Genomic DNA, 24,902 nt, shown 5'->3' with positions numbered 1-24,902 from the left:
GCCATTTATCCAGTGAGGTATTAATGCATTGAAATCTAATTTATCTACTCTATTTTTCAGAACTTTAGTTAATTGTGGATTGACATTTATTTCACGACAAGGATTTTCCAATAATCCTCGGCTTCAGTACATGTAAGTTCTTCCTTTTTACTTGTATTTTCTTTTCTGCCAAATTTCAATTTGTTTTCACCCCTGTCACATCCATGATAATATTCATTGAGTATAGTTTTATGATTACTGACCATTCCAAGTTATCTTGCCCAACCGGTCATATTTTATGACTCTTGATAAGTTAGTTAATCGCTAGCAGGAATCAATGAGTAGCAGCAAGTCATGTGTAGGAAAGAACTGCAGATGCTGGTTTAAATTGAAGGTAGATACAAAATCCTGGAGTAACTCAGCAGGTCAGGCAGCATCTCTGGAGAGAAGCGATGGGTGACGTTTCGGGTCGAGACCAGTCTGAAGAAGGATACTGCCTGTCTCGCTGAGTTACTCCAGCATTTTGTGTCTCACAGTAAGTCATGGTCTTGACATATCATTTCTGCAAGGGTTTTTCAGATTATAGGCACCACAGTATTTCTGTGGACTTTCTGACAATATTCTTGCTGATATCAGGAAAACATCTATGTAAATTAATGACAGTGTGTTCTTAACCTTTGTATAGTAGTAGTCAGTATATTTAATCCTGCTTATTATATCCTCCCTTTATTTGAGTCAGTCAAGGCAGTTTGATGAAGATTTATTTTCCATTCACTCCACAAATACTCAGTTCAGTTTAGTTTATTGTCAGGTGTACCGAGGTACAGTGAAAGGCTTTTGTTGTGTGCTAACCAAATATTAGAAATATCAATCCATCCCTTTTATCAGAAACTTTGATTCAATGTGCTGTGCATTTACAGAAAGTTAAATGTTTCAAATTCTCAGTGCAAATTCCATTTTTGTTTTAAAATAATAACAATAAATAGACAATAGGTGCAGGAGTAGGCCATTCAGTCCTTCGAGCCAGCACCGCCATTTAATGTGATCATGGCTGATCATCCACAATCAGTACCCCATTCCTGCCTTTCCCCCATATTCCCGCTATCTTTCTGAACCCTATCTAGCTCTCTCTTGAGAGTATCCAGAGAACCGGCCTCCACCACCCTCTGAGGCAGAGAATTCCACAGACTCAGTTCTCAGTGTGAAAAAGTGTTTCCTCATCTCTGTTCTAAATGGCTTACTCCTTATTCTTAAACTGTGGCCCCTGGTTCTGGACTCCTCCAACATCGGGAACATGTTTCCTGCCTCTAGCGTATCCAAAACCTTAATAATCTTGTATGTTTCAATAAGATCCCCTCTCATCCTTCTAATGCCAGAGTATACAAGCCCAACCGCTCCATTCTCTCAGCATATGACAGTCCCACCATCCCAGGAATTGCCCTTGTGAACATGTGCTGCACTCCCTCAATAGCAAGAATGTCCTTCCTCAAATTTGGAGACCAAATCTGCACAAAATACTCCAGGTGTGATCTCACTAGGACCCTGTACAACTGTAGAAGGAACTCTTTGCTCCTATGCTCAATTCCTCTTGTTATGAAGGCCAACATGCCATTCGCTTTCTTCACTACCTGCTGTACCTGCATGCTTACTTTCATTGACTGATAAACAAGGATCCCGAGATCCCATTGTACTTCCACTTTTCCCAACTTTTCCGCTCACATTTATCCACATTAAATTGCATCTGCCATGCATCTGCCCACTCACCCAACCTGTCCAAGTCACCCTGCATTCTGAGAGCATCCTCCTCGCAGTTCACACTGCCACCTAGCTTTGTGTCATCGGCAAATTAATTAATGTTACTCGTAATCCCTTCATCTACAATAAGCAGATTACCAAAGCAACAGCACACCCACCATAAATTGAGATGGCAGCTCTAATCACTGTGCCAGCATGCCACCCTTGCATGGCAGAGACATCATAAACTTCAGATGTAAGTAAAAGACTCATGACAGGGGTATACACAGTACCCCAGATGCAATCTGTTATGTCAAGGGTGTCTGCATTGGCCTTTCTAGTTAGAATTTATGTAGCTCAAAACATTTTCAGGAGACAAGGAACTGCAGATACTGGAATCTTGGGCAAAACACAAAGTGATGGAGTAACTCGGTGGGTCAGGCAGCATCTGTGAATTTTGAAGTAAAGTTATCTTTTTGAGTGGATAATAAACAAAAGATTTGGCTGAGAGTTTTTGGTCTACCCTAGCTAGCCTGTGTTAACGGCAAGCCAAAGCCAAAGTTACCTGTTCCTCAGGAATCTGCCAGTAACCTCAGCAGAACATTGAAATTCCAATAGTCATGCAAACAGAAAGCTGAAGCTGGACCAGGCCAATTGGTTCCAAATACCTCCCCCACCATTCAATAACATCATGGTTGATCTGATTGTAACCTCAGATCTGTCTTCCCACATATTGGTGGCAACCTTTAACTCTTCCTTATGAAGTAGCTATCTATAAAAGTCACTGCCTTTTGAGGAAGAGAGTACCAAAGACTCTAAACCAATTGAGGGAAATACTTTGCCTCGTATCTTGTTTAAAAGGGTGGTCACTCATTTTTAAACTGTGATCCCTCATTCTAGATTCTCCCACAAGAGAAATAGTGTCTCCACATCTGCCCTGTCAAGACTCTGCAGAATCTTTTATGTTTCAATCAAACGCTCTTCCCCTTTTCTAAGGTTCAGTCAGTAATCCAATTTTGCTTTATTTCTTGACCTTGGAAGACAGAATTTCCATGTTACCAGTCACTAAATCAAGGATATCCCCTTTATTTAAAATCACTCTTGCAAGTTTATCTTGAAAACATCATTCTCACTGGTTATATCATGTCTACTTCCAAGATTTTATCTCATATATGTTGGACATATTATCAATAAAACCACACAAATGCTATTCTATATGCTGTTTGAAGTCACACGTTAAATCATATACAAACGTGCTGTGCGGTATTTTCATCAATACCCGCATGTTGGTTTTAATTATTTTTCCATAAATTAAATTGGTCTGAAAAGACCACGGTTATTATTTGAACATTCTTTCAGTCAATTGTATTAAATAAATTGTAAAGTCTAAACTAAAATCAATGCATTAACACATGTATTTAAATAGTAGTTAGGTAAATATCATGAACATGTCAGGTATTAGTGTTAATAATATCAGCAAATTTCTGACTTGTTGTTTCCAGACATATCCATTAAAACTAACTCTCATACTTTTGTTTTATTTCAGCAACCTTGCCAACAACAGGTTTTCAAGCTTGTCGTGGAAACCCTTTCGTAAACTGCAACTGACTCATTTGTAAGTAGCCTTCCATAAATAGTTAGAAAAAATATAATGTGTTTATTATATTAATATATTATTTAAATATAATATATTTTAATATGAAGATTGGCAGTGAAGAAAGCGAATGGCATATTGGCCTTTATAACAAGAGGAATCAAATATAGGAGCAAAGAGGTCCTTCTGCAGTTGTACAGAGTCCTAGTGAGACCACACCTGGAGTATTGTGTGCAGTTTCGATCCCCTAATTTGAGGATGGACATTCTTGCTGTTGAGGGAGTGCAGCGTAGGATTACAAGGATAATTCCCGTATACTCTGGAGTTTAGAAGGATGAGAGGGTATCTCATTGAAACATATAAGATTGGTAAGGGCTTGGATAAGCTCAAGGCAGGAAACATGTCCCCGATGTTGGGGGAGTCCAGAACCAGGGGCCACAGTTTAAGAATAAGGAGTAAGCCATTTAGAATGGAGACGAGGAAATACTTTTTCTTACAGAGAGTGGTGAGTCTGTGGAATTCTTTGCCTCAGAGGGCAGTGGAGGCAGGTTCTCTGGATGCTTTCAAGAGAGCTAGATAGGGCTCATAAAAATAGCGGAGTCAGGGGATATGGGGAGAAGGCAGGAACGGGGTACTGATTGGGGATGATCAGCCATGATCACATTGAATGGCGGTGCTGGCTCGAAGGGCCGAATGGCCTACTCCTGCACCTATTGTCTATTGTCTATTATCTAAGATAAACTAAGTGTGAAAGTTTTATCTGGGCTTCCAGCACTTTGACAGGACTGAATTGTATAGCAAATTGTTTGTATAAATAGTACTTATTGCAATTGCATTGTAATATAACCATTAGTAAATTAACACATTGAATTGGAAATACATTTTTGTCCAATATTTTAATGATGATGATGATCTGTTTCTTTTGTAAAGGTTAATGCTGCCATTCAATCAAAGGATTGAAGCAGTGTTTCCAAATGAATGAGGTGCTTCTGTAGTATTTTAATTTCTGGCTGTTTATATCGGTGTAGACATTATAATCATTGTTTTTATATATTTTGCTATGGAGAAGCTTTCTGAACTTTAATCGGAAGTGTTAGCACTGAAGGCTTGCATTTCTTTGTTCCAGTTATAACAGGAAGCAGAATGTCTCCAGAGTGTAAGGATTTCACAAGTAGAATAAACACTTGACTATTCCCAGCTTCCCTGTTACTAGCCTTTCTTAATGTTCCTTCACCACAGAGAGACTTTCAAAGCAAACAAGTCAGCAATACTGCACTACTGATTTTAGTTTTAGTTTTTTATATATATTCTTAACTTCTTTTATAAGTTCAATACAATTATTTTCTAATTACTTAAATTTGTCGTATGTTGGCATAGTGATCAGATCAAAATGCGCAGTTGACAAGCAAGAATATATATTTAAAATAACCAGTTTTCGGAAAAGAATCACTCTTCCAAAATTTGAAAATCTTCAAAAATTATTGAAAGATCAAATGATAAAACTATGTAATTTGTGTCTGGATGAGCTGTTATGTTAAGATTTTTCATTTGTTGCCAGGGCAATGTGTTTTTTATAAATGTGAATAAAAGTTTACCCTTCTCATTAAATGGACTTTTAATACTTTTAGTCATTCTGCTGCTGAGATGGTAGATATATTGTACTCGGTTATACAGAATTTCCAGCAAATATTTAGTTGCAGCTCCTTTTGAACTAAACAAGATACATAAGTGTCATTTAATTAGTGAGGATAGTATTTTAACTTTTGTTGCAAGCACCAAGGTTCGCAGTTAATGTAGTGTCAGCTTTTCTTTCTAATACCCAGTTCTCCAATGCAACTTCCTACCCAGTTATTTTTGTTTTTGTTTATTAAACTCATATCATTAAATACCTTATTCATTCTTCAAATCTTTTTTTTTTTCTTTGCAGTATGGCTCCATTCTAAATACACTGCAGAATGTATTCACCTCATGATAAATTAAGTGCATGTGATCTGTAGGCTTTACCCATTTAGTTTGAGTATTAAGCAGAGATAAGCATCAAAACAGCCCCGTATCATGGTACAGTAGTCACGGTAAAGTCCATTAGTAACTTTAGATTATGAGAACTCACTATGTTTTTTCTCATTAAAGGTATTGCAGATATTTTTGGGTTTGGCTGATTTTATCTGATGTTCCAGCTGAACATTTTGGCTAATCTGTGAAATATTCCAAGACTGAGTACAACTAGACATCCATTGTGGTTTTAACATTGGCTGTTGGCCAATTCAAATCCGTTATAATGCTTGGCCATAATCTAATAACAAATATTTGATTTTCTCCATATGGAATTTAAGAGCTAATCAATGGAACATTTTTACACTCAATACATTTTTCATATACAGCAAATTCTACTTGTAACAAAATAGACACCAAGATGAATCAGCATTTGCTTTCAATAAAATGAGTTGAGTATGTTGGTAAACTAACCTTAAGGGATTCAGACGGTAATAGAGGTTGCAGGGTCACTGTAAAGACATATTGAACAGGAGAACTGTTACCTACATGTTGAATTTCCTGTAGCTTTTAGGATCAATTTTCATCCTTGATGTTTGATGAAAATCAAGTTTGGCAGTTAAAATGTTTGCAAGTCCTTATCCTGAAGATAGTGGTTTAGTTTAGTTTATTGTCATATATATATTAGGATGTAAGAAAATTCCTTGTTCAATGAAACTCATAGAGTAAACTGTAGTAAATACAGTAAAAACTCATAGTAAACATACAGTAAATATAAATACAACAATAAATATAAAATGCAAAGATGGTGTAAAGATTGTAGTGCCAATCAAAGTAATGTATATAACAAAAATAGAAGCACACTAATGGAATAACGGAATGAGGTAGAGATAAGAGCAAGAATATGCAGCAGCATTTCCAGGAAGGGGTGTGAAAGAGGTGATTAGTTCAGGAGTCTGATTGCTGTGCAGAAGAAGCTGTTCTTAAAGGGCCTGTCCCACTTACGTGTCCTTGGCACACAAATTACGCAACCTCGTGGTCGCAGTGAGGCGCACGGGCATCATGTGGCCGCGCGGGGCTGGTCCCACTGAGAAGCGCGGAGGGGTATGTAGTTGTGTGCGACATTGAGCGGGGCTCCGAAATTTTTCTAGCAAACTAAATCTTGGGAGTGCCCACGGGCTGTCGCTTAACTGACGGCCAAAGTGGGACAGGCCCAAGACCCTGGTGTGACGCAACGTCTCGCCTCCAACAGCAGCAAAAGCAGGCAAACGATCGCTGAACTCAGCCTGGGGCTCACGGCCGTTACGGTCCGGATCAGCCCCCACTTCTACTCCCAGAGCGGGGCAAAGAAAATTGAAGATGGAAACAAAATGCTGGAGTAACTCAGCGGGACCGGCAGCATCTCTGGAGAGAAGTTATGGGTGACGTTTCGGGTAAAGACCCTTCTTTTCAGACTGAAGAAGAGTCTCAACACGAAACGTCATCCATTGCTTCTCTCTGGAGATGCTGCCGGTCCCGCTGAGTTATTCCAGCTTTGTGTCCATCTTCGAATGACGTCACGCGCTCCAGACGGCTGTGCGTATGCATGAAATCGCGTGCAACCGTCACGGGACCGTCGCGGCTCAACGCGACCATGAGGTCGCGTAATTTGCGTGCCAAGGACATGTAAGTGGGACAGGTTCTTAAGTATGGACATCTGGGGCTTCTATCCACTGCACCTTCTCCCACTCGCCCTTTCTTGATCTTCACTGTGAAGGGAGTAGGTTAAGTTGCTGGTGATGTGGATGCCTAGGAACTTGAAGCTGGAAACCATTTCAACAGAAGCTCCCGTGATGAGGACAGGATTGTGCTCACCCCCTCACTTCCTGAGGTCAACAACAAACTCCATCATTCCTCTTTCCTTCTCTCCATAGATGCTGCCTCACCCGCTGAGTTTCTCCAGCATTTTTGTCTACCTTCGATTTTCCAGCATCTGCAGTTCCTTCTTAAACCTTCATCTTGTTAGGTTGTTGGCCCAACACGATATGATAACAGGTTCTGATCGCATCCCTGAGGTCTGTCCCGTTTTAATCTGAGGTCCATGAAAATAGTCCTCCAGTCTCAATAAGAAAACGTTGGCTTCCTTGATTGGGATCTCCATTGCCTGGGGTTTCTCCGCTCCCTTGTCATCCACTTGTGTAAGGGGACATGGCAACTTCCCCCTGATAGCCAACATTCCACTGAGTGAAATTAAAGGTGACTCTTGAAAGTGGATTGTTAGATTTCAATGTTTCAATTTTTTTTAGAAGTATTTAAGTATTCGTCAGCTTTTTTTTTTTGTCTCCTGAGGACATGCAGGGGAACAGGTCAAAGCCCAATGAGCTGGAACAAAAGTTGAAACACGCAGCATGGTTGATGTTTATTCTGTCCATGCATCTTCAAGTTTTATATGCTCCAATTAATATTCCCTCCCTCTAATCTTTCCAAAGAAAATAATCCCAACCTAGACAGTCTACCATGCTAACTGCATTTCTCCATTCTGGCAACATCCACGAAAATCTCCTCTTTGCTCTTTAGTGCAATCTAATTATTCGTGTAGAGTAGTAACCAGAACTTTATATAAAACTCTGGCTGTTCTGTAACAAATGATTTAAACAGCTCCAGCTTGATCTCCCTGCCTTGTATTCACTGTCTCATCCAATAAAGGCAAACCTCCTTGCTTGCCATTCCTAAGTCCGTTATCTTAGACTTTCCAAGATAGAATTTACAGCTGGCAGAGTGGTGCAGCTGGTAGAGCTGCTGCCTCACACTGCCAGAGACCTGAGTTCGACCGTAACCTTGACTGCTGTTAAAGTGGAGTTTATATGTTTGCCTTGTGACCATGTGGATTTCTTCCTGGTGCTCTGGTTTCCCTCCACATCCCAAAGATGTGCAGGTTGTAGATTAATTGGCGTCCAAAAATGCTCCTAATGGACATGAAAGTGGCATAACATACGTAGAACTAGTATAAACAGTTGATTGATGGTTGGCGTGGACTCAGTGGGCCAAAGGGCCTGTTACCATGCTGTAACTTTCAATCAACCATAGAGTCATAGCGTCATACAGCATGGAAATAGGCAAACACCACCAACTTGCCAACATCGACCAATGTGTCCCATCTGCACTAATCTCACCTGCCTGCTTTTGGCCCTTATCCCTCTAAACCTGTCCTATCCATGTACTTGTCTAATTGTTTCTTAAACTTTCCAATAGTCCCTGCCTCAACTACCTCTTCCGGCGGTTTGTTCCAAACACCCACCACCCTTAATGGACTTCTTAGTGTCATCAATTTCTGTGATTCCCATGTGGGGCATTCGAAGCAAGATTAATTACACAGGTCTTCCCTAGCTTACGGCAGGTTTCCATTCCTGTGAATTGTTTGTAACACAAACTGTTCGCATTGGACATGTGGCCATGAACTGTGTTTCCAGAAGGCCGAGGATGCTCAACGGCGGAACGGCAAATCAAAAGGCCATGTGATAGGTCATTTGGCCTATCAAGTCTACTCTGCCATTCAATCATGGCTGATCTATTTCTCCCTCCTAACCCCATTCTCCTGCCTTCTCCCCATAACCCCTGACACCTGTATTAATCAAAAATCTATCTGTGCCTTAAAAAATATCCACCAACAGCCTCCACAGCCTTCTGTGGCAAAGAATTCCACAGATTCACCACCCTCTGACTAAATAAATTTCCCCTCATCTCCTTCCTGAAAGAACATCCTTTAATTTTGAGGTTATGGCCACTAGTTTTGGACTCTCCCACTAGTGGAAACATCCTCTCCACATCCACTCTATCCAAGCCTTTCACTATTCTGTACGTTTCGATGAGGTCCCCCCTCTTTCTTCGAAACGCCAGTGAGTACAGTCCCAGTGCCGACATAAGCTCATCATAGGTTAACCTACTCATTTGTGGATAATCTATACCACATGTCTCCCAAACGCTTGTCTGTGTGACATACTGTACATAAGATGGGTGTATGTAAGGCAGCGAGGATCTTTAATTCCTTCTATATTGGTGGATGTTTCTAAAGTAGGTGTCCATTTTTTTTCTTGCAGGGTTTTAACAGAAAATCCCTTCCTGTGCGACTGTGGGATTGCATGGATCCAGATATGGCAGCAGAAAGGCCTGGCCACACTAGATGTTCAGAACCTGACGTGTCGGGATGAGAATGACTCGAGGATAACACTGTCACACATGAGGATCCAAAACTGTGGTATTGGCATTTTCTCATTTATCCATCAAAAGCATTACAACTCATTTTCTTTCCCTCTCATTTATAAGATTGATCAAAGCGGAAGAAGCAGGGAATAAGGCCAAACAAAGTAGAACCAAGTAAAAATGTTGAAAATAAAGTTGTTAGCAGAGTTTTATATAGAGTAAATATGCTTGAATTATCACGGTAATTGTTAGATTTTGAGCATCTTGTAAGATTCTGCATCCCTGCTAATCATTTGAAATGGCCACCAATGCTAATGGGTGATGAATAATGAATAATATGCTGAAAGTGCTATATTGAAGGTTTTATTATTCTTTCATTGTTGGTACCCAAATGTACAAGGTTCTTTGTTATTAGGTTCAGGGCCATGTGATCAAACGTGGATGTGCTGATATCATAGATGGCTCCTCACTAAAATGCCACGGACATCCCTACTCCCTCCATCCCCCAAAACACCCAAAGGTTGCACATGGTGACTGTCTAGCCAAGATGTGTTTGGTCTGTGTTTAAGTCTGGGATATGTGCATAATCCCTTCATGGGGGATCAAAAATGCAAACCTGGGCAGGAAAGAAGTGAATTTGATGACACCCCATTATTTGAACTGCTTTGGAGACACGAGAACTGCAGATATTGGTTTACCAAAAAAAGCACAGTGCTGGAGTAACTCAGCAGGTCATGCAGCATCTTTGGAGGACATAGGCGATGTTTAGAGTCGGGACCCTTCTCCACATTCATATCTTGAGTCTGAAAAAGGGTCCCGACTAGAACCGTTGTCTATCCATTTGAACTGCTCTGCTGCCTCTGCTTATGTTTCCCTTTAAATGGGGGCATTTAAAATCAGAACTTTATTTAGTGCAACCCTGAACACAACATTGAGTCAATTTTGTCGGCTTCAAAATTTGTTGCCTTTCTTGGCTTGAACTTAATCAAAGTACGGATAATAAATGTAAGGGTTTTATTTCCCTTACTCCACTTCGGGCCCAACTGCCCGAGTTATTCTCTCCCTTGTCGGAGGGTCAAGAGAGAGAATACACAAAAGGGAATCCCCTAGGTTCTAGACCTTGGAATTATGGTGGGATATGATAAAAGGTTGAATTGACCAGAGTGTGCTGATGAGAGAAAACAGAAACCAAGATGGACTCAAAGCAAATCTAAAATTTACAGGCTGTATTAAACAATGAGAAATCGAATCTCACCAACACTACATAATGCGTGGCTAAACTTATGCTTTAAACTAAGAGTATAGAAGGAAAACTATCGGGCACGTCGTAAAACTTACTTTACACAATTTTACTTGCATGTACACTCCCCCTTTCCCTTTCTTCTCTCAACTATCCTATTTCGGGAACTTCACCAGGTCACCGGGATACTTACAGCTAGGTCAATCGGTTGGGCTCACGAGCCGTCCAGCAGAGCAGAAAGAGAGCGAGTTCTGGCTTGACTCTGGCTTTTATACCTTAGTTTCCTTTGAAACCCCCAGGTGGTCCTCTGGATAAAAGGGTTCTTTTGATGATTCCCAGTTTCGATCTGGCATGAACAATAGGCTTCCGATGATAAGGAGTTTGCTGATGTCATGATCCCTCAACCTGATCGTTATCCCATTGCCTACACGGGCTCCCATTGTCCTGATGGATGGGTCATCCACGATGGTGATTGTGCTTGCTGCTGGCCTGTTTACCACCGTCTGCTGAGGCTTGGTACCTTCCTTTGTGTTTCCAAGATAATCTCGTTATCTCTGTCTCAGCCTTTCCTGCCCACACCATTTGCTGAGTTGTGTGATGCCCAAGTCCACAGGCCAGACAGGTTTGAAACTTGAAACTGATTCTTTCTGTGGATTGGGGGGTTTTCCATTGCAGCCAGCAAATCTGTCTTTTTAAAATGTCCATGTCCTTATCCGAGTTCTTCCATAATTTTGGAGGATTTGCTCCAATAACTTACATAAATAAATGTTGAGGTTTCTAGTAAAAAAAGGTTATGTAGTATAGAAATGGTGTGCCTAGTGATAGATGCCAGATGCTTTGGAATGAATTATTTACAGCATGATCAATTGCACATTAAAAATGGACCAGTGGACTTGTGTGTTAGATTAGAGTGCCAGTGCATTTTGCAACATAGAACAAGTCCTGGCTTCATGCCTACTCTCGTTGAACAGAAGACCTCCCATGTGCACCATGGCGTCAGCATCAACACTCCATTGATCCTCAAACATTTCTCCACAAAGAATTGTGGCAACAGAAGTAAAACACCTAATAATCATAATAATACTTTATTAGTCAAGTATGTTTTGCAACATATGAAGAATTTGATTTGCCATACAGTCATACTAATAAAAAGCAACAGAACACACAAAATACATTTTAACATAAACATCCACCACAGTGACTCCTCCGCATTCCTCACTGTGATGGAAGGCGAAAAAAAAGTTAAATCTCTTCCCTTCTTTGTTCTCCCATGGTCGGAGGCCTAGAGCCTTCCGTTGACGGGACGATCTTGGCTCACGTACCCGGCGGTCGGGCCTTCCACTTTGGGGCAATCGAGCTCCTGCAACGGGGGATCTCAGCTCCCCTGCACCGGGCGATCTGACCCCGGGTCGGGGCTGGTCGAACTTTCTGCGTCGTTTGGAGCTCCCGACATCTACGGCCTCTACTCGAGACTGCGAGCTCCTTGATGGTGAAATCCGTAGGCCGCGGTTGGAGCATTGATCCCAAGCAAGGGATCGGCTCTGATGGTAAGTCCACGTCCCCCCCGGGGGGGGCTCAAAGTCAGTCCCGAGCAAGGCCTCCAGCTTCATGATGTTGGGCCGCAGAGCGACCGGAGATACGATCCGGAAAACAACCGCATCTCTGGCAAGGTACGAGACTGAAAACAAGTTTCCCCCAACACCATCCCCCCCCCCCCCCCCCCCCCCCCCCCCCCCCCAATAAAGCAAACCAGAGAATATTAAAACAAACTTTTAAAACGCACTAAAAATAACAATAAAAAGACGATACGACAGGCTGTTGGTGAGGCTGCCATCGTCAGCGCCCCCTGGTGGTACTCCCCCTGAAAACAACTGAACACAATTCAGTTTTATTATGGTCTATATGAACAATAACTCACCCAGTGATTCAGTGACCCAGCTGATCACTGAAATCGTAACCCAATCTAGATGATGTAAATTGATAGTTAATCCTAGATGGTTACTGAAGAAGTGTCCCGACCTGAAACGTCACCTATCCATATTCTCCTGAGATGCTCCCTGATCTGCTGAGTTACTCAAGCACTCTTTTCTTAGATGGAAACAGGTGGTTTTCATGAATTCCTCTCAAAAGGAAATATTGCATCACATATTCAGTGATGTGCATTGGCAACACTGCACTTATGTATACTGACAGCATTGAAACTGGATTACTGTAAGATAAACTAACATTTTGTTAATACATCAACTTTGCCTATATTCTTTCCATTTAATTGTTAACATGTCTTTGAAGCCTAAAAGGCAGCCACTGGTTTGCCGTGCAATCTCAATACCTCCTTAGGTAACCAAATAAGAATGCTTGCTCCGCCACATCTCCCACCCCATCTTCCAAAGACACAATTCCCTACTCTCAATTCCATCTACTAAGATGAGGCTTTTCATTCTAGGACATCCAAGTTGTCCACTTTCTTTAGTAAATGTGGTTTCCCACTTGCTGTAATGGATGGATTCCTCACCCATTTCTGCTGTGTTCTTTTGTTCTGCTCTCACTCTCCTTCCACCAGACAGAACAAGGATAGAGTTTGTCTGGTCCTTACTTTTCACCCTACCAAGATACAAGATACATTTATTTGTCACATGTGCTAGATGGCACAGTGAAATGTGATTACCATACAGCTATACAATAAAAATAAAGACACAACATACAATAGAGTTCAACATAAAAACATCCCCACACAGCAGAATCAAAGTTTAGAACATCGGGCCGCCCGTAGCGGCGACTGCGGAGGGCTCGGGGCGGACCCGACCATGGGTGAACATTGGGGAACATTAGAGGAAGATGACTCACTTTGGTGCCTTCCCTCACAGTGGGAAACTTTGATTCTGTCCCGACCCGAAACGTCATCCTTCCTGTTTCTCCAGAGATGCTGCCTGACCCGCTGAGTCACTCCAACGCTTTGTGTCTATCTTAAGTAATATTTCAGTTTAGAACTTGTCTGTCGAAGGGAATGACTGGAATCATCACCTATCCATTTTCTCTCGACCTGCTGCCTGATCCATTGAGTTACTCTAGCACTTAGTGTCTCCTATTAAGATGCAGTTTTGTGAATGAAAAAATAATTAAATCTAAATGGGAAAAAGTTTACTCGACGAATTTGGAGAAAAAGGATGGATGACGTTTCGGGTCGGGACACTTCTTCAGACTGCACCTATCCACACTTATCACCTATCCATTTTCTCCAGGATGCTGAATGAACCGTTGACTCACTCTAGCATTTTGTATCTATCTTTGGTGTAAACCAGTATCTGCAGTTCTTTTTTATGGCATCTTAATGGTAGTTCACACAAGAACACACTAGTTCACAGGGGTGGCACAGTGGTAGAGTTGCTGCCATAAGGGGCTGGTCCACTGTGGTGACCTAATTGGCGAGTTTAGAAGAGTTTTCCTTTGACTCGTACTCACAGCATGATTGACACGAGGTCCTAGGAGGTCTTTGTAACTTTCCTTCATGCTCGAGAGTAGTTCCCACATACTCGAGGCCTCAGCTAGTGTCGCTGCGTATTTATCAACATGCTGGAAAATGCCCGCGAGTAAAAAAAGGTCACCATGGAAAAAATCAATATTTTTTTACTTGTAGGTTTAGTCGAAGTAGGTCGGCATGTTATTCGTAGATAATCGAGGATTGTCGAAGGTAGTCGTAGATAGTTCTTCAACATAGTCAAAGGGAGATCGAAGGAGGTTGGCTTCACTATATGGTGTCCAATTTTCTCGATGCTAGTCGAAGCTAGTCTTCAACATGGTTGAAGGAGGTCTTCTACATAGTCGAAGGAGGTCTTCAACATGATACTTATTCAAACTCTCCTAAACTCTTCTAAACTCGCCAATTAGGTCACTGCAGTGGGACAGCCCCTTTACAGAGCTTACTGCGCCAGAGATCATGGTTCGATCCTGGCTACAGGTGCTTATCTTTAGTTTAATTTAGAGATACAGCGCGGAAACAGGACCTTCGGCCCACCGAGTCCGCGCCGACCAGCGATCCCCGCACACTAACACTATCCTACACACACGAGGGTCAATTTACAATCTCTACCAAAACCAATTAACCTACAAACCTGTACGTCTTTGGAGTGTGGGAGGAAACCAGAGCACCAGGAGAAAACCCATGCAGGTCACGGGGAGAACGTACAAACACCACACAGGCAGCACCTGTGTACGGAGTCTGTATGGAGTTTGTACGTTCTCCCCGTGACCTGTGTGGTTTTTCTCTGAGAACTTCCGTTTCCTCCCACATTCCAAAGACGTACAGGTTTGTAGGTTAATTGGCTTGGTGTAAATGTAAAATAATCGTCCTGAGTGTAGGACAGGATAGTGTTAGTGTTAGGGATCGCTAGTCGGTGCGGACTCGGTGGGCACTATACCTCTAAACTAAACTAAAATGTTTCTGATACACACAACCATCCACTTTGGCAATCATTCACTGTTTACAAGACTTGTTAAAGTACAAATAAGTTTCTAAAAGTGGTCTGTTTTGATATTGAGCACCCTGTATGTTTCATGCAGCCTGTTGGGTTTGAGAGTGGCTTGTTTCTACTCCGATTTTATGAAATCTGCGGAGGCTGATGAGGTCATTGTGGGAACCTCAGACTCTTCCATCCGTACATGGGGCAGAAGATGCGGTGAATGGGCAGGGGGTGGGCAGTTTGTGAGGTGCTTTGCTCCTTCTGCGGTTGCCATAGGGATTCGGAGTGCTTTTTTAGCAAGGACACAACGTTTTCAATATTATTCTAAATTCTCCTCTTTCTCTTTGATTACTCATTGGCCAGAAGTTGCTATAAATCAGTGGGGATGTTGCAATTCTTCCAGGAGGCATTGAGCAATCCTTAAATCTTTTCTTCTGTCCATGTGGCAATTGCTTTCCATGACAAAGCTTGCAATAGAGTGTTTGTTTTGTGAGTCTGGTATCGGAACAAGTAAACAATGAAGCCTGCCCAACACAGCTGACTTGGTGTAACCCGGGCCTCCACAGTGCTGGCTATGTTGGCTTGGAAGAGGTTTACTTTGAGTGAATTTGGAAAATGTTGTTTACATTTGTTTACTTTGAGTGAATTTGGAAAATTTTGTGGGGACAGCCTCAGTATCAAGCGTCTTGAAGACTTCCTGAGAAGCAAGGCCGGTAGGAAAGTGAACTAGGGTTGTACCTTCAGCGCCCTCCAGATTAGTAGTGGGAGGTATGGAGTAGCAGTAGACATACTAGCCTGGTAGACATGTCCTTGCGAACCATCACTGGGTGCCTTCAACCTGCACAAGTCGAGCAGCTCCCTATACTTGCAGGCATTCCGCCTGCAGGGATCCGAAGGCAAGCAGCAACTGTCTCGACGTGCCATGGACCCAGATCACCTCCTCCATCAGGCCATCAACAGAGAGCAGAGACCACCCCGACTGAAGTCCCGTCACCCCTTTGCTCCACATGGAAAACAACTCCTAGATTCCATCCAGCCAACTGAGACAAAAGCACGGTTACACAAAAAAGCTGGAGAAACTCAGCGGGTGCAGCAGCATCTATGGAGCGAAGGAAATAGGCAACGTTTTGGGCCGAAACCCTTCTTCAGACTGAAGAAGGGTTTCGGCCCGAAACGTTGCCTATTTCCTTCGCTCCATAGATGCTGCTGCACCCGCTGAGTTTCTCCAGCATTTTTGTGTAACCTTCGATTCTCCAGCATCTGCAGTTCCCTCTTAAACACTGAGACAAAAGCACACTGGATAGCCACCAAGTGGTCACAGGAGTGGAAGGCAACCTCATCTCCATTACACAGTTACATTTCTTCACCAGATAAAAGCTGTCCAGGGTCTGACCTCCCCAGAGGAGCATGGGTGAAGCTCAACAGACTTTGTACTGGAGTTGGGCGTTTCAATGCCAGCATGTAGAGATGGGGGCTCCACCAGAGCCCAGCCTGTGAATGCGGAGTAGAACAACAGACAGCCAACCATGTCATCTCTGGGTGTGCGCTCTACCACCCACCAAATAGAGCTCAGGGCCTGGCAGACATTGACGCAGAGACAACAACCTGGTTGCTCAACACCCGGCTTGAGATCTAACTATTCCTTTGGTTTATGTTTCATTCACAAGAAGAAGAAGGTTAGCAGTGGGAGGTATCTCTGGGGCACAAAGGTGTGGGATGTTGGTTTGTTGAACGATCCAGATGAAGGCGATGGCTGGAGGCCCTGCAGAAGCCTCGGGCTTGCCTGGATTTGGTGCCACTCCATAAGACCTAGTGCGCCGACCAATCCTTGGAACTTTGGAAATTATGCCAAATTTGGTGACTTGAAAAATAATTTCAGTGTTTTGCATAAGTGACAATGAAGCACCATTGCACCATTGAACTGTTGTAAGTAATCCAGGTTTTGTAAGAGTAGGGCAGGTTTCTCTGCCACAGACTGTGAGCTTTATGTCAGGCCTGAGGTTGTGATCTTCAATATTCTTTTCTTCAATACATCCAAGACTGTGAAAGCACTTTGAAGGCAATGGTGAATGTTATCATCGATGCCTGGCTAGGTGAGAGTGGTTCCCGAAATTAGGGAAATGGTCACGTTTCCAGGGTCTCGTTGTGAACCTTTCTGTTCAGAAGGCAGTTCTGTGCAGCAGAGGCAGGTAATGGATCTTGTTCAGTGGAACTGAATGTAAGGCCCATCCTGTTATAGGTTTTGCTGAAAGCACTGACCATCACTTGCACCATTGCTTCTGAGCACATGCAGAAGAAGATGTCATCTGCATACTGAGGTTGACTCCTGATCTTAGTTCTGGAGTGTGGTCGCTGTACATAGATCAGTTTGGCTTCATTGTGAAGATTATGTCCAGTCACGCAAGAGGTTTGTTGGAGGTGAGGTGCAACAATGCTGTGTAAACTGGTAAAGAAATAATGTTGGATTAATGATGCAGCTTTGTTTGTTACTGGTCTTGAGTGAGATTGACTTTGTTGCGGACCTGCTGGCTAGAATCACGTCTACTTCATGGCTGGTGTGGCTTCCTGCATTTTAATGTAACTAGTCACTCATAAATCATATGTGCCTGTAGATTGATTGAATTGACACTGTGATTCAGGGAGCAGCTGATTGACCACTTGGGGAGGGAATTGAAGAAATCCTTGGTGATAACTTTCCATGTGGCTAATAGCAGGGAGATCCTAATGTAGCTACTGCAGTGAGATTTGTTGCTTTTCTTCAAGTTGGTCACAATGACGGTGTTTCCGACGTGCCCTGGTGCATCTTCATTATCTCAAGTGTGGATGATGTGATTGTGGATTTGTGTCTGAAGCTCTTTGCCGCCAAGTTTTAGAATTTCAGCAGGGATACCATCTGCTCCTGAGCTTTATTTATTTTTAATTGAGATATGGTCTGTTCAACTTGAGGCAGCACAGTGACACTGCGATAGAGTTGCTGCCTTAGAGCACCAGAGATCTTGGTTCGATCGTGACCGTGGGTGCTGTCTGAACGGAGTTTGTATGTTCTCCCCATGACCACGTGGATTTTCTTCAAAAATGTACAGGTTTGAAAGTTAATTGGCTTTGGTGAAATTTTTCATTGTCTCTGGCGTGTAGGATAGTGTTAGCGTACGGCGTGATCGCTGGTCGGCGAGGACTCGCTAGGCCGAAGGGCCTGTTTCTGCGCTGTATCTCTAAATTAAACTTCTTGTTAGACTGGTGGCCACAACCCTGGGTTGAATAGGTTGCTGTGGTTGGCATCAAGGGCAGAGACGAGGCTGAGGAGATCTTCAAAGTATCCTTACAGTGAGCACTGATGGCCTCTCACTCTGGCGATTTCACTCATTCTTGGCTCTTAGTGAATGGAGCCTTGCGGTGTTTGCGTCACAGATGGCCCTGACACCGCAGAACAACTCACGTATGTTATGGCTGTCATTGAGCTGGTGTGACCATTTAAATTCCAAGCGCATGTGTCGATTTCACTTCTGACGATTGGAGGCATTAAAACGACAGGTGCTTTCCGTAGTAAAAAACAAGTCACAATGTTTCATAGAAGTTTGGTTTAGCATCACCCTCATGAGGCTAGGTTTATGTGTGTCGTTGTGTGTCTTGTGTGGGGGGTGGTGAGGGGGAAACCGTTTCGGTCGCCTCCCCCGTGGCACAACAACGAGGATCGTGCGGCCTTTCCCGAAGATGCGCCCGGGACTTCAGCGACGGGCACAGCGCGGAATCTTGGCATGGAGCGGGCAAGCCCTCGTCGGGGCTCGCCGGAGGGGAGCGCTCCATTTCCAGTTTTGGTCTCCTAATCTGAGGAAAGACATTCTTGCCATAGAGGGAGTACAGAGAAGGTTCACCAGACTGATTCTTGGGATGGCAGGACTTTTATATGAGGAAAGACTGGATAGACTCGGCTTGTACACGCTAGAATTTAGAAGATTGAGGGGGGATCTTATAGAAACGTACAAAATTCTTAAGGGGTTGGACAGGCTAGATCTAGAAAGATTATTCCCGATGTTGGGGAAGTCCAGTACTAGGGGTCACAGTTTAAGGATAAGAGAGACGTCTTTTGGGACCGAGATGAGAAAATCATTTTTTACACAGAGAGTGGTCAATCTGTGGAATTCTCTGCCATAGAAGGCAGTTGAGGCCAGTTCATTGGCTATATTTAAGAGGGAGTTAGATGTGGCCCTTGTGGCTAAAGGGATCAGGGGGTATGGGTATCCTTACCAACTGCATCAATCCTTACCAACTGCATCACAGTATGGTATGGCAACTGCTCTGTCTCCGACCGGAAGGCACTGCAGAGGGTGGTGAAAATTGCCCAACGCATCACCGGTTCCACGCTCCCCTCCATTGAGTCTGTCCAAAGCAAGCGCTGTCTGCGGAGGGCGCTCAGCATCGCCAAGGACTGCTCTCACCCCAACCATGGACTGTTTACCCTCCTACCATCCAGGAGGCGCTACAGGTCTCTCCGTTGCCGAACCAGCAGGTCGAGGAACAGCTTCTTTCCGGCGGCTGTCACTCTACTAAACAACGTACCTCGGTGACTGCCACTCACCGCCCCCCCTCCTGACACTTATTATTTATTTTTTATTCAAATCGTTTGCTATGTCGCTCTTCAAGGGAGATGCTAAATGCATTTCGTTGTCTCTGTACTGTACACTGACAATGACAATTAAAATTGAATCTGAATCTGAATCTGAGAGAAGGCAGGGATGGGATACTGAGTAGGATGATCAGCCATGATCATATTGAATGGCAGTGCGGGCTCGAAGGGCCGAATGGCCCAGTCCTGCACCTATATTCTATGTTTCTATATATTGCTGTTTGCAGTGTACATTTACATGCTTACAAACATATGAATGAGGAGCACAAGTCGCTGCTCCACCCTTTAAGTCTGCCTCACCATTAAGGCTGATCTGATTGTAACTTCAAATCTGCATTTTAGTTTACCTGTGGTAATATTCCACAGCCTATCTTGTTGAATATCTGAAACATTACCTGCTCAGCTACATTATAAATCAATGGACTTCTTTGAAGACTGGGGCAGCTCAAGGACCTATGACTGACATGTTTCAATCTGTATGTGCATCAGTAGGTGGATCTTCGAATTTAACAACCAAAGGGCAGAGATCTGAACACTTGCAGTTCTGGAATTAGTTCAGAAGACACAGAACACTGTATGTTGACAAATTGAATCCAATTCCATCAAATTATTTTAACACCAGAAGTATGATGTATTAGACTAACCCCTACTCATATTTAATTCGGGGTCAACCACTCTCGGTTCATGATTGATATTAATAATTGTTCTGCATCTCCTAAACATTTAACCGAGAATGGCACTGAGACTGTACATAAGGCTGATTGCTTAATCTTTAGTGGCTGGGTGATTTGCTGTAATTACATTTTGGATCTCTGTGCGTCAGAGATGACAAAATAATAGTGTGAATATATGATTCCTACATTGGTTGTTTGCCATTATACTTTTGTTTTAAAGACTTCACTTAGAGAGGTGTATTGTCATCTAATACCATTCTTGACAAATAAAAAACACAAATGCCATAACTCTGACAAAAGAAAACTATTAGAATGCGCCAGACTAAAAGAAGGCTGTAGAATTTCACTCTAACCATATTTAATTATAATAATTTTGACAGATGTGAATGCATCAACATTTCTTCAGGCAACATCTTAAAGATTATGGAAGAAATGTATCTTCTAATGAAATAACACGAAATGTCTTTTTGTGATTGTTACTATGCATCTAACAACCACATAGCAAGAGAGTGCAATTTTGAGAAGTGCATTTTCATTTAATATTATTGTGTGAGTGGAAAAATAAATAGATCTGCTGATCTTTAAAAGACCATCAATGTGAGACGTGCTAATTTTTGTAGTCTGCCATTCATCATTGAGGAGGAAATAAACAACCAAATCATTAAAAGTAAATCTAAATTCACGGACAGAAAGTGTATGTATAAAGTATATGAACAAGTGAATAATATTTGTCAACATCTGCCTGGTGCTGGTCAGGAAAAGATACACACAGCCTGGTCAACTCTATAAAGTCTGTCTCGTTAGATTGAGAATAAGGGGTAGGCCATTTAGAACTGAGAAGAGGAAAACTTTTTCACACAGAGTGTGAATTTGTGGAACTCTTTGCCTCAGAAAAGAGTCAGATTGGATCAAAAGATAGTTAGATAGAGCTCTTAGGGCTAGCGGAATCAAGGGATATGGGGAGAAGGCAGGAACGGGGTGCTGAATGTGGATGATCAGTCATGATCAAATTGAATGGCGGTGCTGGCTCGACGGGCTGCATGGCCTACTGCATCTATTGTCTATGTATCTATGAATCGTCAGGATTTAATAGTGCGAGTTTGATCTCTCAGCCTACCTAAGTTCAAACTCATTGCATCAGTAAGTTTGGTGACAGAGAGATTGATGGGCATGAGGTGATTCCGATTGGCCACCGGCCAGTGTGGTGAAGGAATTGAGAATTTTGAGAACTAGCATCAGATTTAGAAAAGCTGTCTCACAGTTTGGTAGAAACTGAAAATCTCCTTCAATTGTTTTGCACTTATCCCATTCAAAGAACTTACATGGGGCCAACCCACGTTTGTCTTTATGTGCGTAGAGGTCCTTGTTTCAGGCCCACCCAGGTCATCTGTGAAAAGGTTTTTCATCATCTCAGTCCTAAATGGCCTAGCCCTTATTCTTAAACTGTGACCCCTGGTTCTGAACTCCCCAAACTTGGGGACCATTTTTCCTGCATCTAGCCTATCCAATCCCTTAAGAATTTTATATATTTCTATAAGATCCCTTCATCCTTCTAAATTCCAGTGAACACAAGCCTTGTCAACCAATTCTTTCATCATATGTCAGTCCCGCCATCCCGGGAATTAACCTGGTGAACCTACGCTGCACTCCCTCAATAGCAACTAAGCTGCACTCCCTCAATTTTGTGAGCATTGGTTTTGTATCTCCCTGAATTTTGCTCCATGGCCTGCAAGCACCTCTTCTATGTATTCTGTGGCCCAATACAGTTGGATTTCTTGTTATAAGTTACATCCGCAGCATATGGTTTCTGAAGAACTGGCCATCCGCCCTTTCCTTCTGTGAACTGTGTGTTCGGGTAAGCTTTGCTTGTCTCAATTGTAAGCTATTTGCATATAGATTGTGTAATAGGGCTACAATTGATGGCTAGAGCATTAATGACTACATTCAGTTCATCCAGTCATTGGGGATGCCGCAAATTTATTTATAACTTTATCAGCATCTTTGGTGGTTGACGTTACTTTTCTGTCAGTTTTGGCCAGCCAGTTGAATGCCTTCTGTAGGTGCTAGGATGAATCTTATACTAATAAGCTCATTAACACTGATGATACAATGTGCAGTCTAGACAGGTTCTTTGGGGCCATCTCCTTTTAAGTCACCAGTACAAGTAGTGAATGGCGATATTTTAATACAATTATAATGCTGATGAAAGATGACATGGGTTCAATGTATTAATGCTAAAACAGCTTTGTGTCCTAAAATAGTTAAGTTAACAATCAGATATCTGTGGTGAAGGAACAAATTTAAAGTGTTTGCCTCATTCACTAACTGGTGGACTGGTGGAATCGGGAGACTTGAATAATTCCATTCTGACATGTGAACTGTTTCTCTCTCAGGCGATGCTGCCTGACTTACTGAGTTTTTTATTTCAGAATTCCAGTGGCAAATATATTGTTTTTTGTAAGAACAAATTGTTTTATTCAAAACTAAAATCTGTTCAGTTGCTAGAAAAACGTATTTAATTACTCAACTATTATTTTCATATAACTTGCAAATACAGGTCCACCACTGATTGTCCAGCGCTGTGGTTCCAGAACTTTTCTGGATTATCCATTTTGCCGGACCAACAGAGGTCATGCCCTCTGAGAGGAGTCCAACTGTACTGGACCAGTCCGCCGTGGGGTTGAGATACCAGCCTGCAAAGTTGGCCTCAGAAGTCAGCTATGGGAACAGATCTGCCGGCTCTGGCCGGGCTGACGTTCCAGAGCCCCAGTCACAGGGCAAATTCGCCACACCGATTGCCGCAGTAGTCCCGATGAAGTAGAGAATGGCTGCATCACCTGGCACCACCATATTTCTGGAGGAAGGGGGGGGGGGGGGGGGGGGGGGATGGGGAGATGGGGGCTGGGGTGGTGTCAAGTGCGCTCTAGTCATTTTGTCTGGTGTTCGGGCACCTGCTTTAAATCCAGTTGCCAGAAAATCTGAGGTGGACCTGCACATGTTTCATCTTCACTTAATGGAAAGAATGCAGGAAGAAACAGGATAAATATTCAAACTGGTAGGAATTTCAGGGGAGTGAAACTAATTTGGCTGCTCTTTCTAAGGGGCAGTCAGAATAGTCACCCTCTGTGCTCCGTTCTAGGGTCCTAACTCAATGTTATCATGTAGACATGATTATCCTAATTGTAATTCCCCTGACCTTTCTCCCATTTTTGTTTTGCAGAGATGCCTAAATCTTCTGTAAATGTTACTCAGCTAACTGTAATTAAAGGTGGAGACGTTGCTATTAAATGCAGTGCCACAGGACGTCCAAATCCAACAGTGGACTGGGAAAAACTTAAACTCTACTCAAATTTCCAGGTATAACCAAGATACTCTCATCATTTAAGTATTAGTAACAACAATCACCATTTTAAAATTTGCCCCCAAATATCTGCACATCTATTGCAAAGGTTTGCCTGCAGAATTATGTTTCTAGATTGGGACTACTGTGTTTTTGTGTATGGATGTGAGGTGTTGAAATTCCACCGTCAATGGTTATCGTTGTTCTTACAAAGTGCCGGCCCTGCACTGGAGTCTACTAGTGGTGCACACACTTCCACAGCTCCCCTGTTGTTATGCTGGGAAATCCACTTGCTGAACCCTCACTAAGTTAGACAGGCACAGGTTCAGCTATTCCATTCCAACGGAGGGGAGCAGGGTAAACCACAATTAATTGTGATGATTTGGGTTTTATTGGTTTGTCTTTTTATGGAATAAAAAAAAAAAATTGAAGTCACTTTAAATGAAATTGTGCATTTAAAATAATTCTTAACCTGTGCACAGCCTCTCTGACCAAATTAAAAAATATATATTTCAAAATAGACTTTATTCAGGTAATAAATATATACAATACATGAACCGTGCAAAAAATTCATCCGACATTTTCGGAGGCTATACAAATCATTCAATACAGTCTACATACAATGCTCAAATTTCACAAATTTATCCCCCACCCTTGCCACTCATGTGGCCCACTGGGATGGGATCCCTTCCCTTATTTTGAAGGGTGTCTCCACCACATCTCTGACCAAATCTTTTTTTTTATTTTTTATTTCAAAATAGACTTTATTCAAGCAATAAATATATACAATATGTGAACCGTGCGAAAAATTCATCCGACATTTTCGGAGGCTCTACAAATTGTTCAATACAGTCTATACATTTTCCAAATTTCACAAATCTGTCCCCCACCCGTGCCACTCATGTGGCCCCATGGCGTGGGATACCTTCCCTTATTTTGAGGGGCGTCTCCACCATACCGTGCCCCCCATGTCCAGCAGCGGAAGGACCCTAGACTGTGGCCCTCCCCCACCGAGCCTTGGCGTTGGCTGCACCGAGCTTCAGCGAGTCCATCAGCACGTACTCCTGCAGTCTGCAGTGGGCCAGTCGG

At 42.7% G+C, this 24,902-nt stretch overlaps 1 protein-coding gene across 1 annotated transcript in view; it reads left to right on the top strand.

Moving 5' to 3' along the window:
- The window catches only part of ntrk2a (neurotrophic tyrosine kinase, receptor, type 2a), a 223,625-nt gene that overhangs the window by 23,703 nt on the left and 175,020 nt on the right, over positions 1-24,902 (top strand). The window contains exons 3-6 of the mRNA XM_055632947.1: positions 61-132; positions 3,260-3,328; positions 9,376-9,533; positions 23,694-23,830. Coding sequence (XP_055488922.1) covers positions 61-132; positions 3,260-3,328; positions 9,376-9,533; positions 23,694-23,830 — 436 coding nt within the window. The remainder of the gene's footprint in view (positions 1-60; positions 133-3,259; positions 3,329-9,375; positions 9,534-23,693; positions 23,831-24,902) is intronic.

The sequence above is a fragment of the Leucoraja erinacea genome, chromosome 3 (assembly GCF_028641065.1).
Source record: "Leucoraja erinacea ecotype New England chromosome 3, Leri_hhj_1, whole genome shotgun sequence".
Lineage (NCBI taxonomy): Eukaryota > Metazoa > Chordata > Chondrichthyes > Rajiformes > Rajidae > Leucoraja > Leucoraja erinaceus.
The sequence above is the reverse complement of the archived record's forward strand: the minus strand, read 5'-3'. Positions and strand labels throughout refer to the sequence as shown.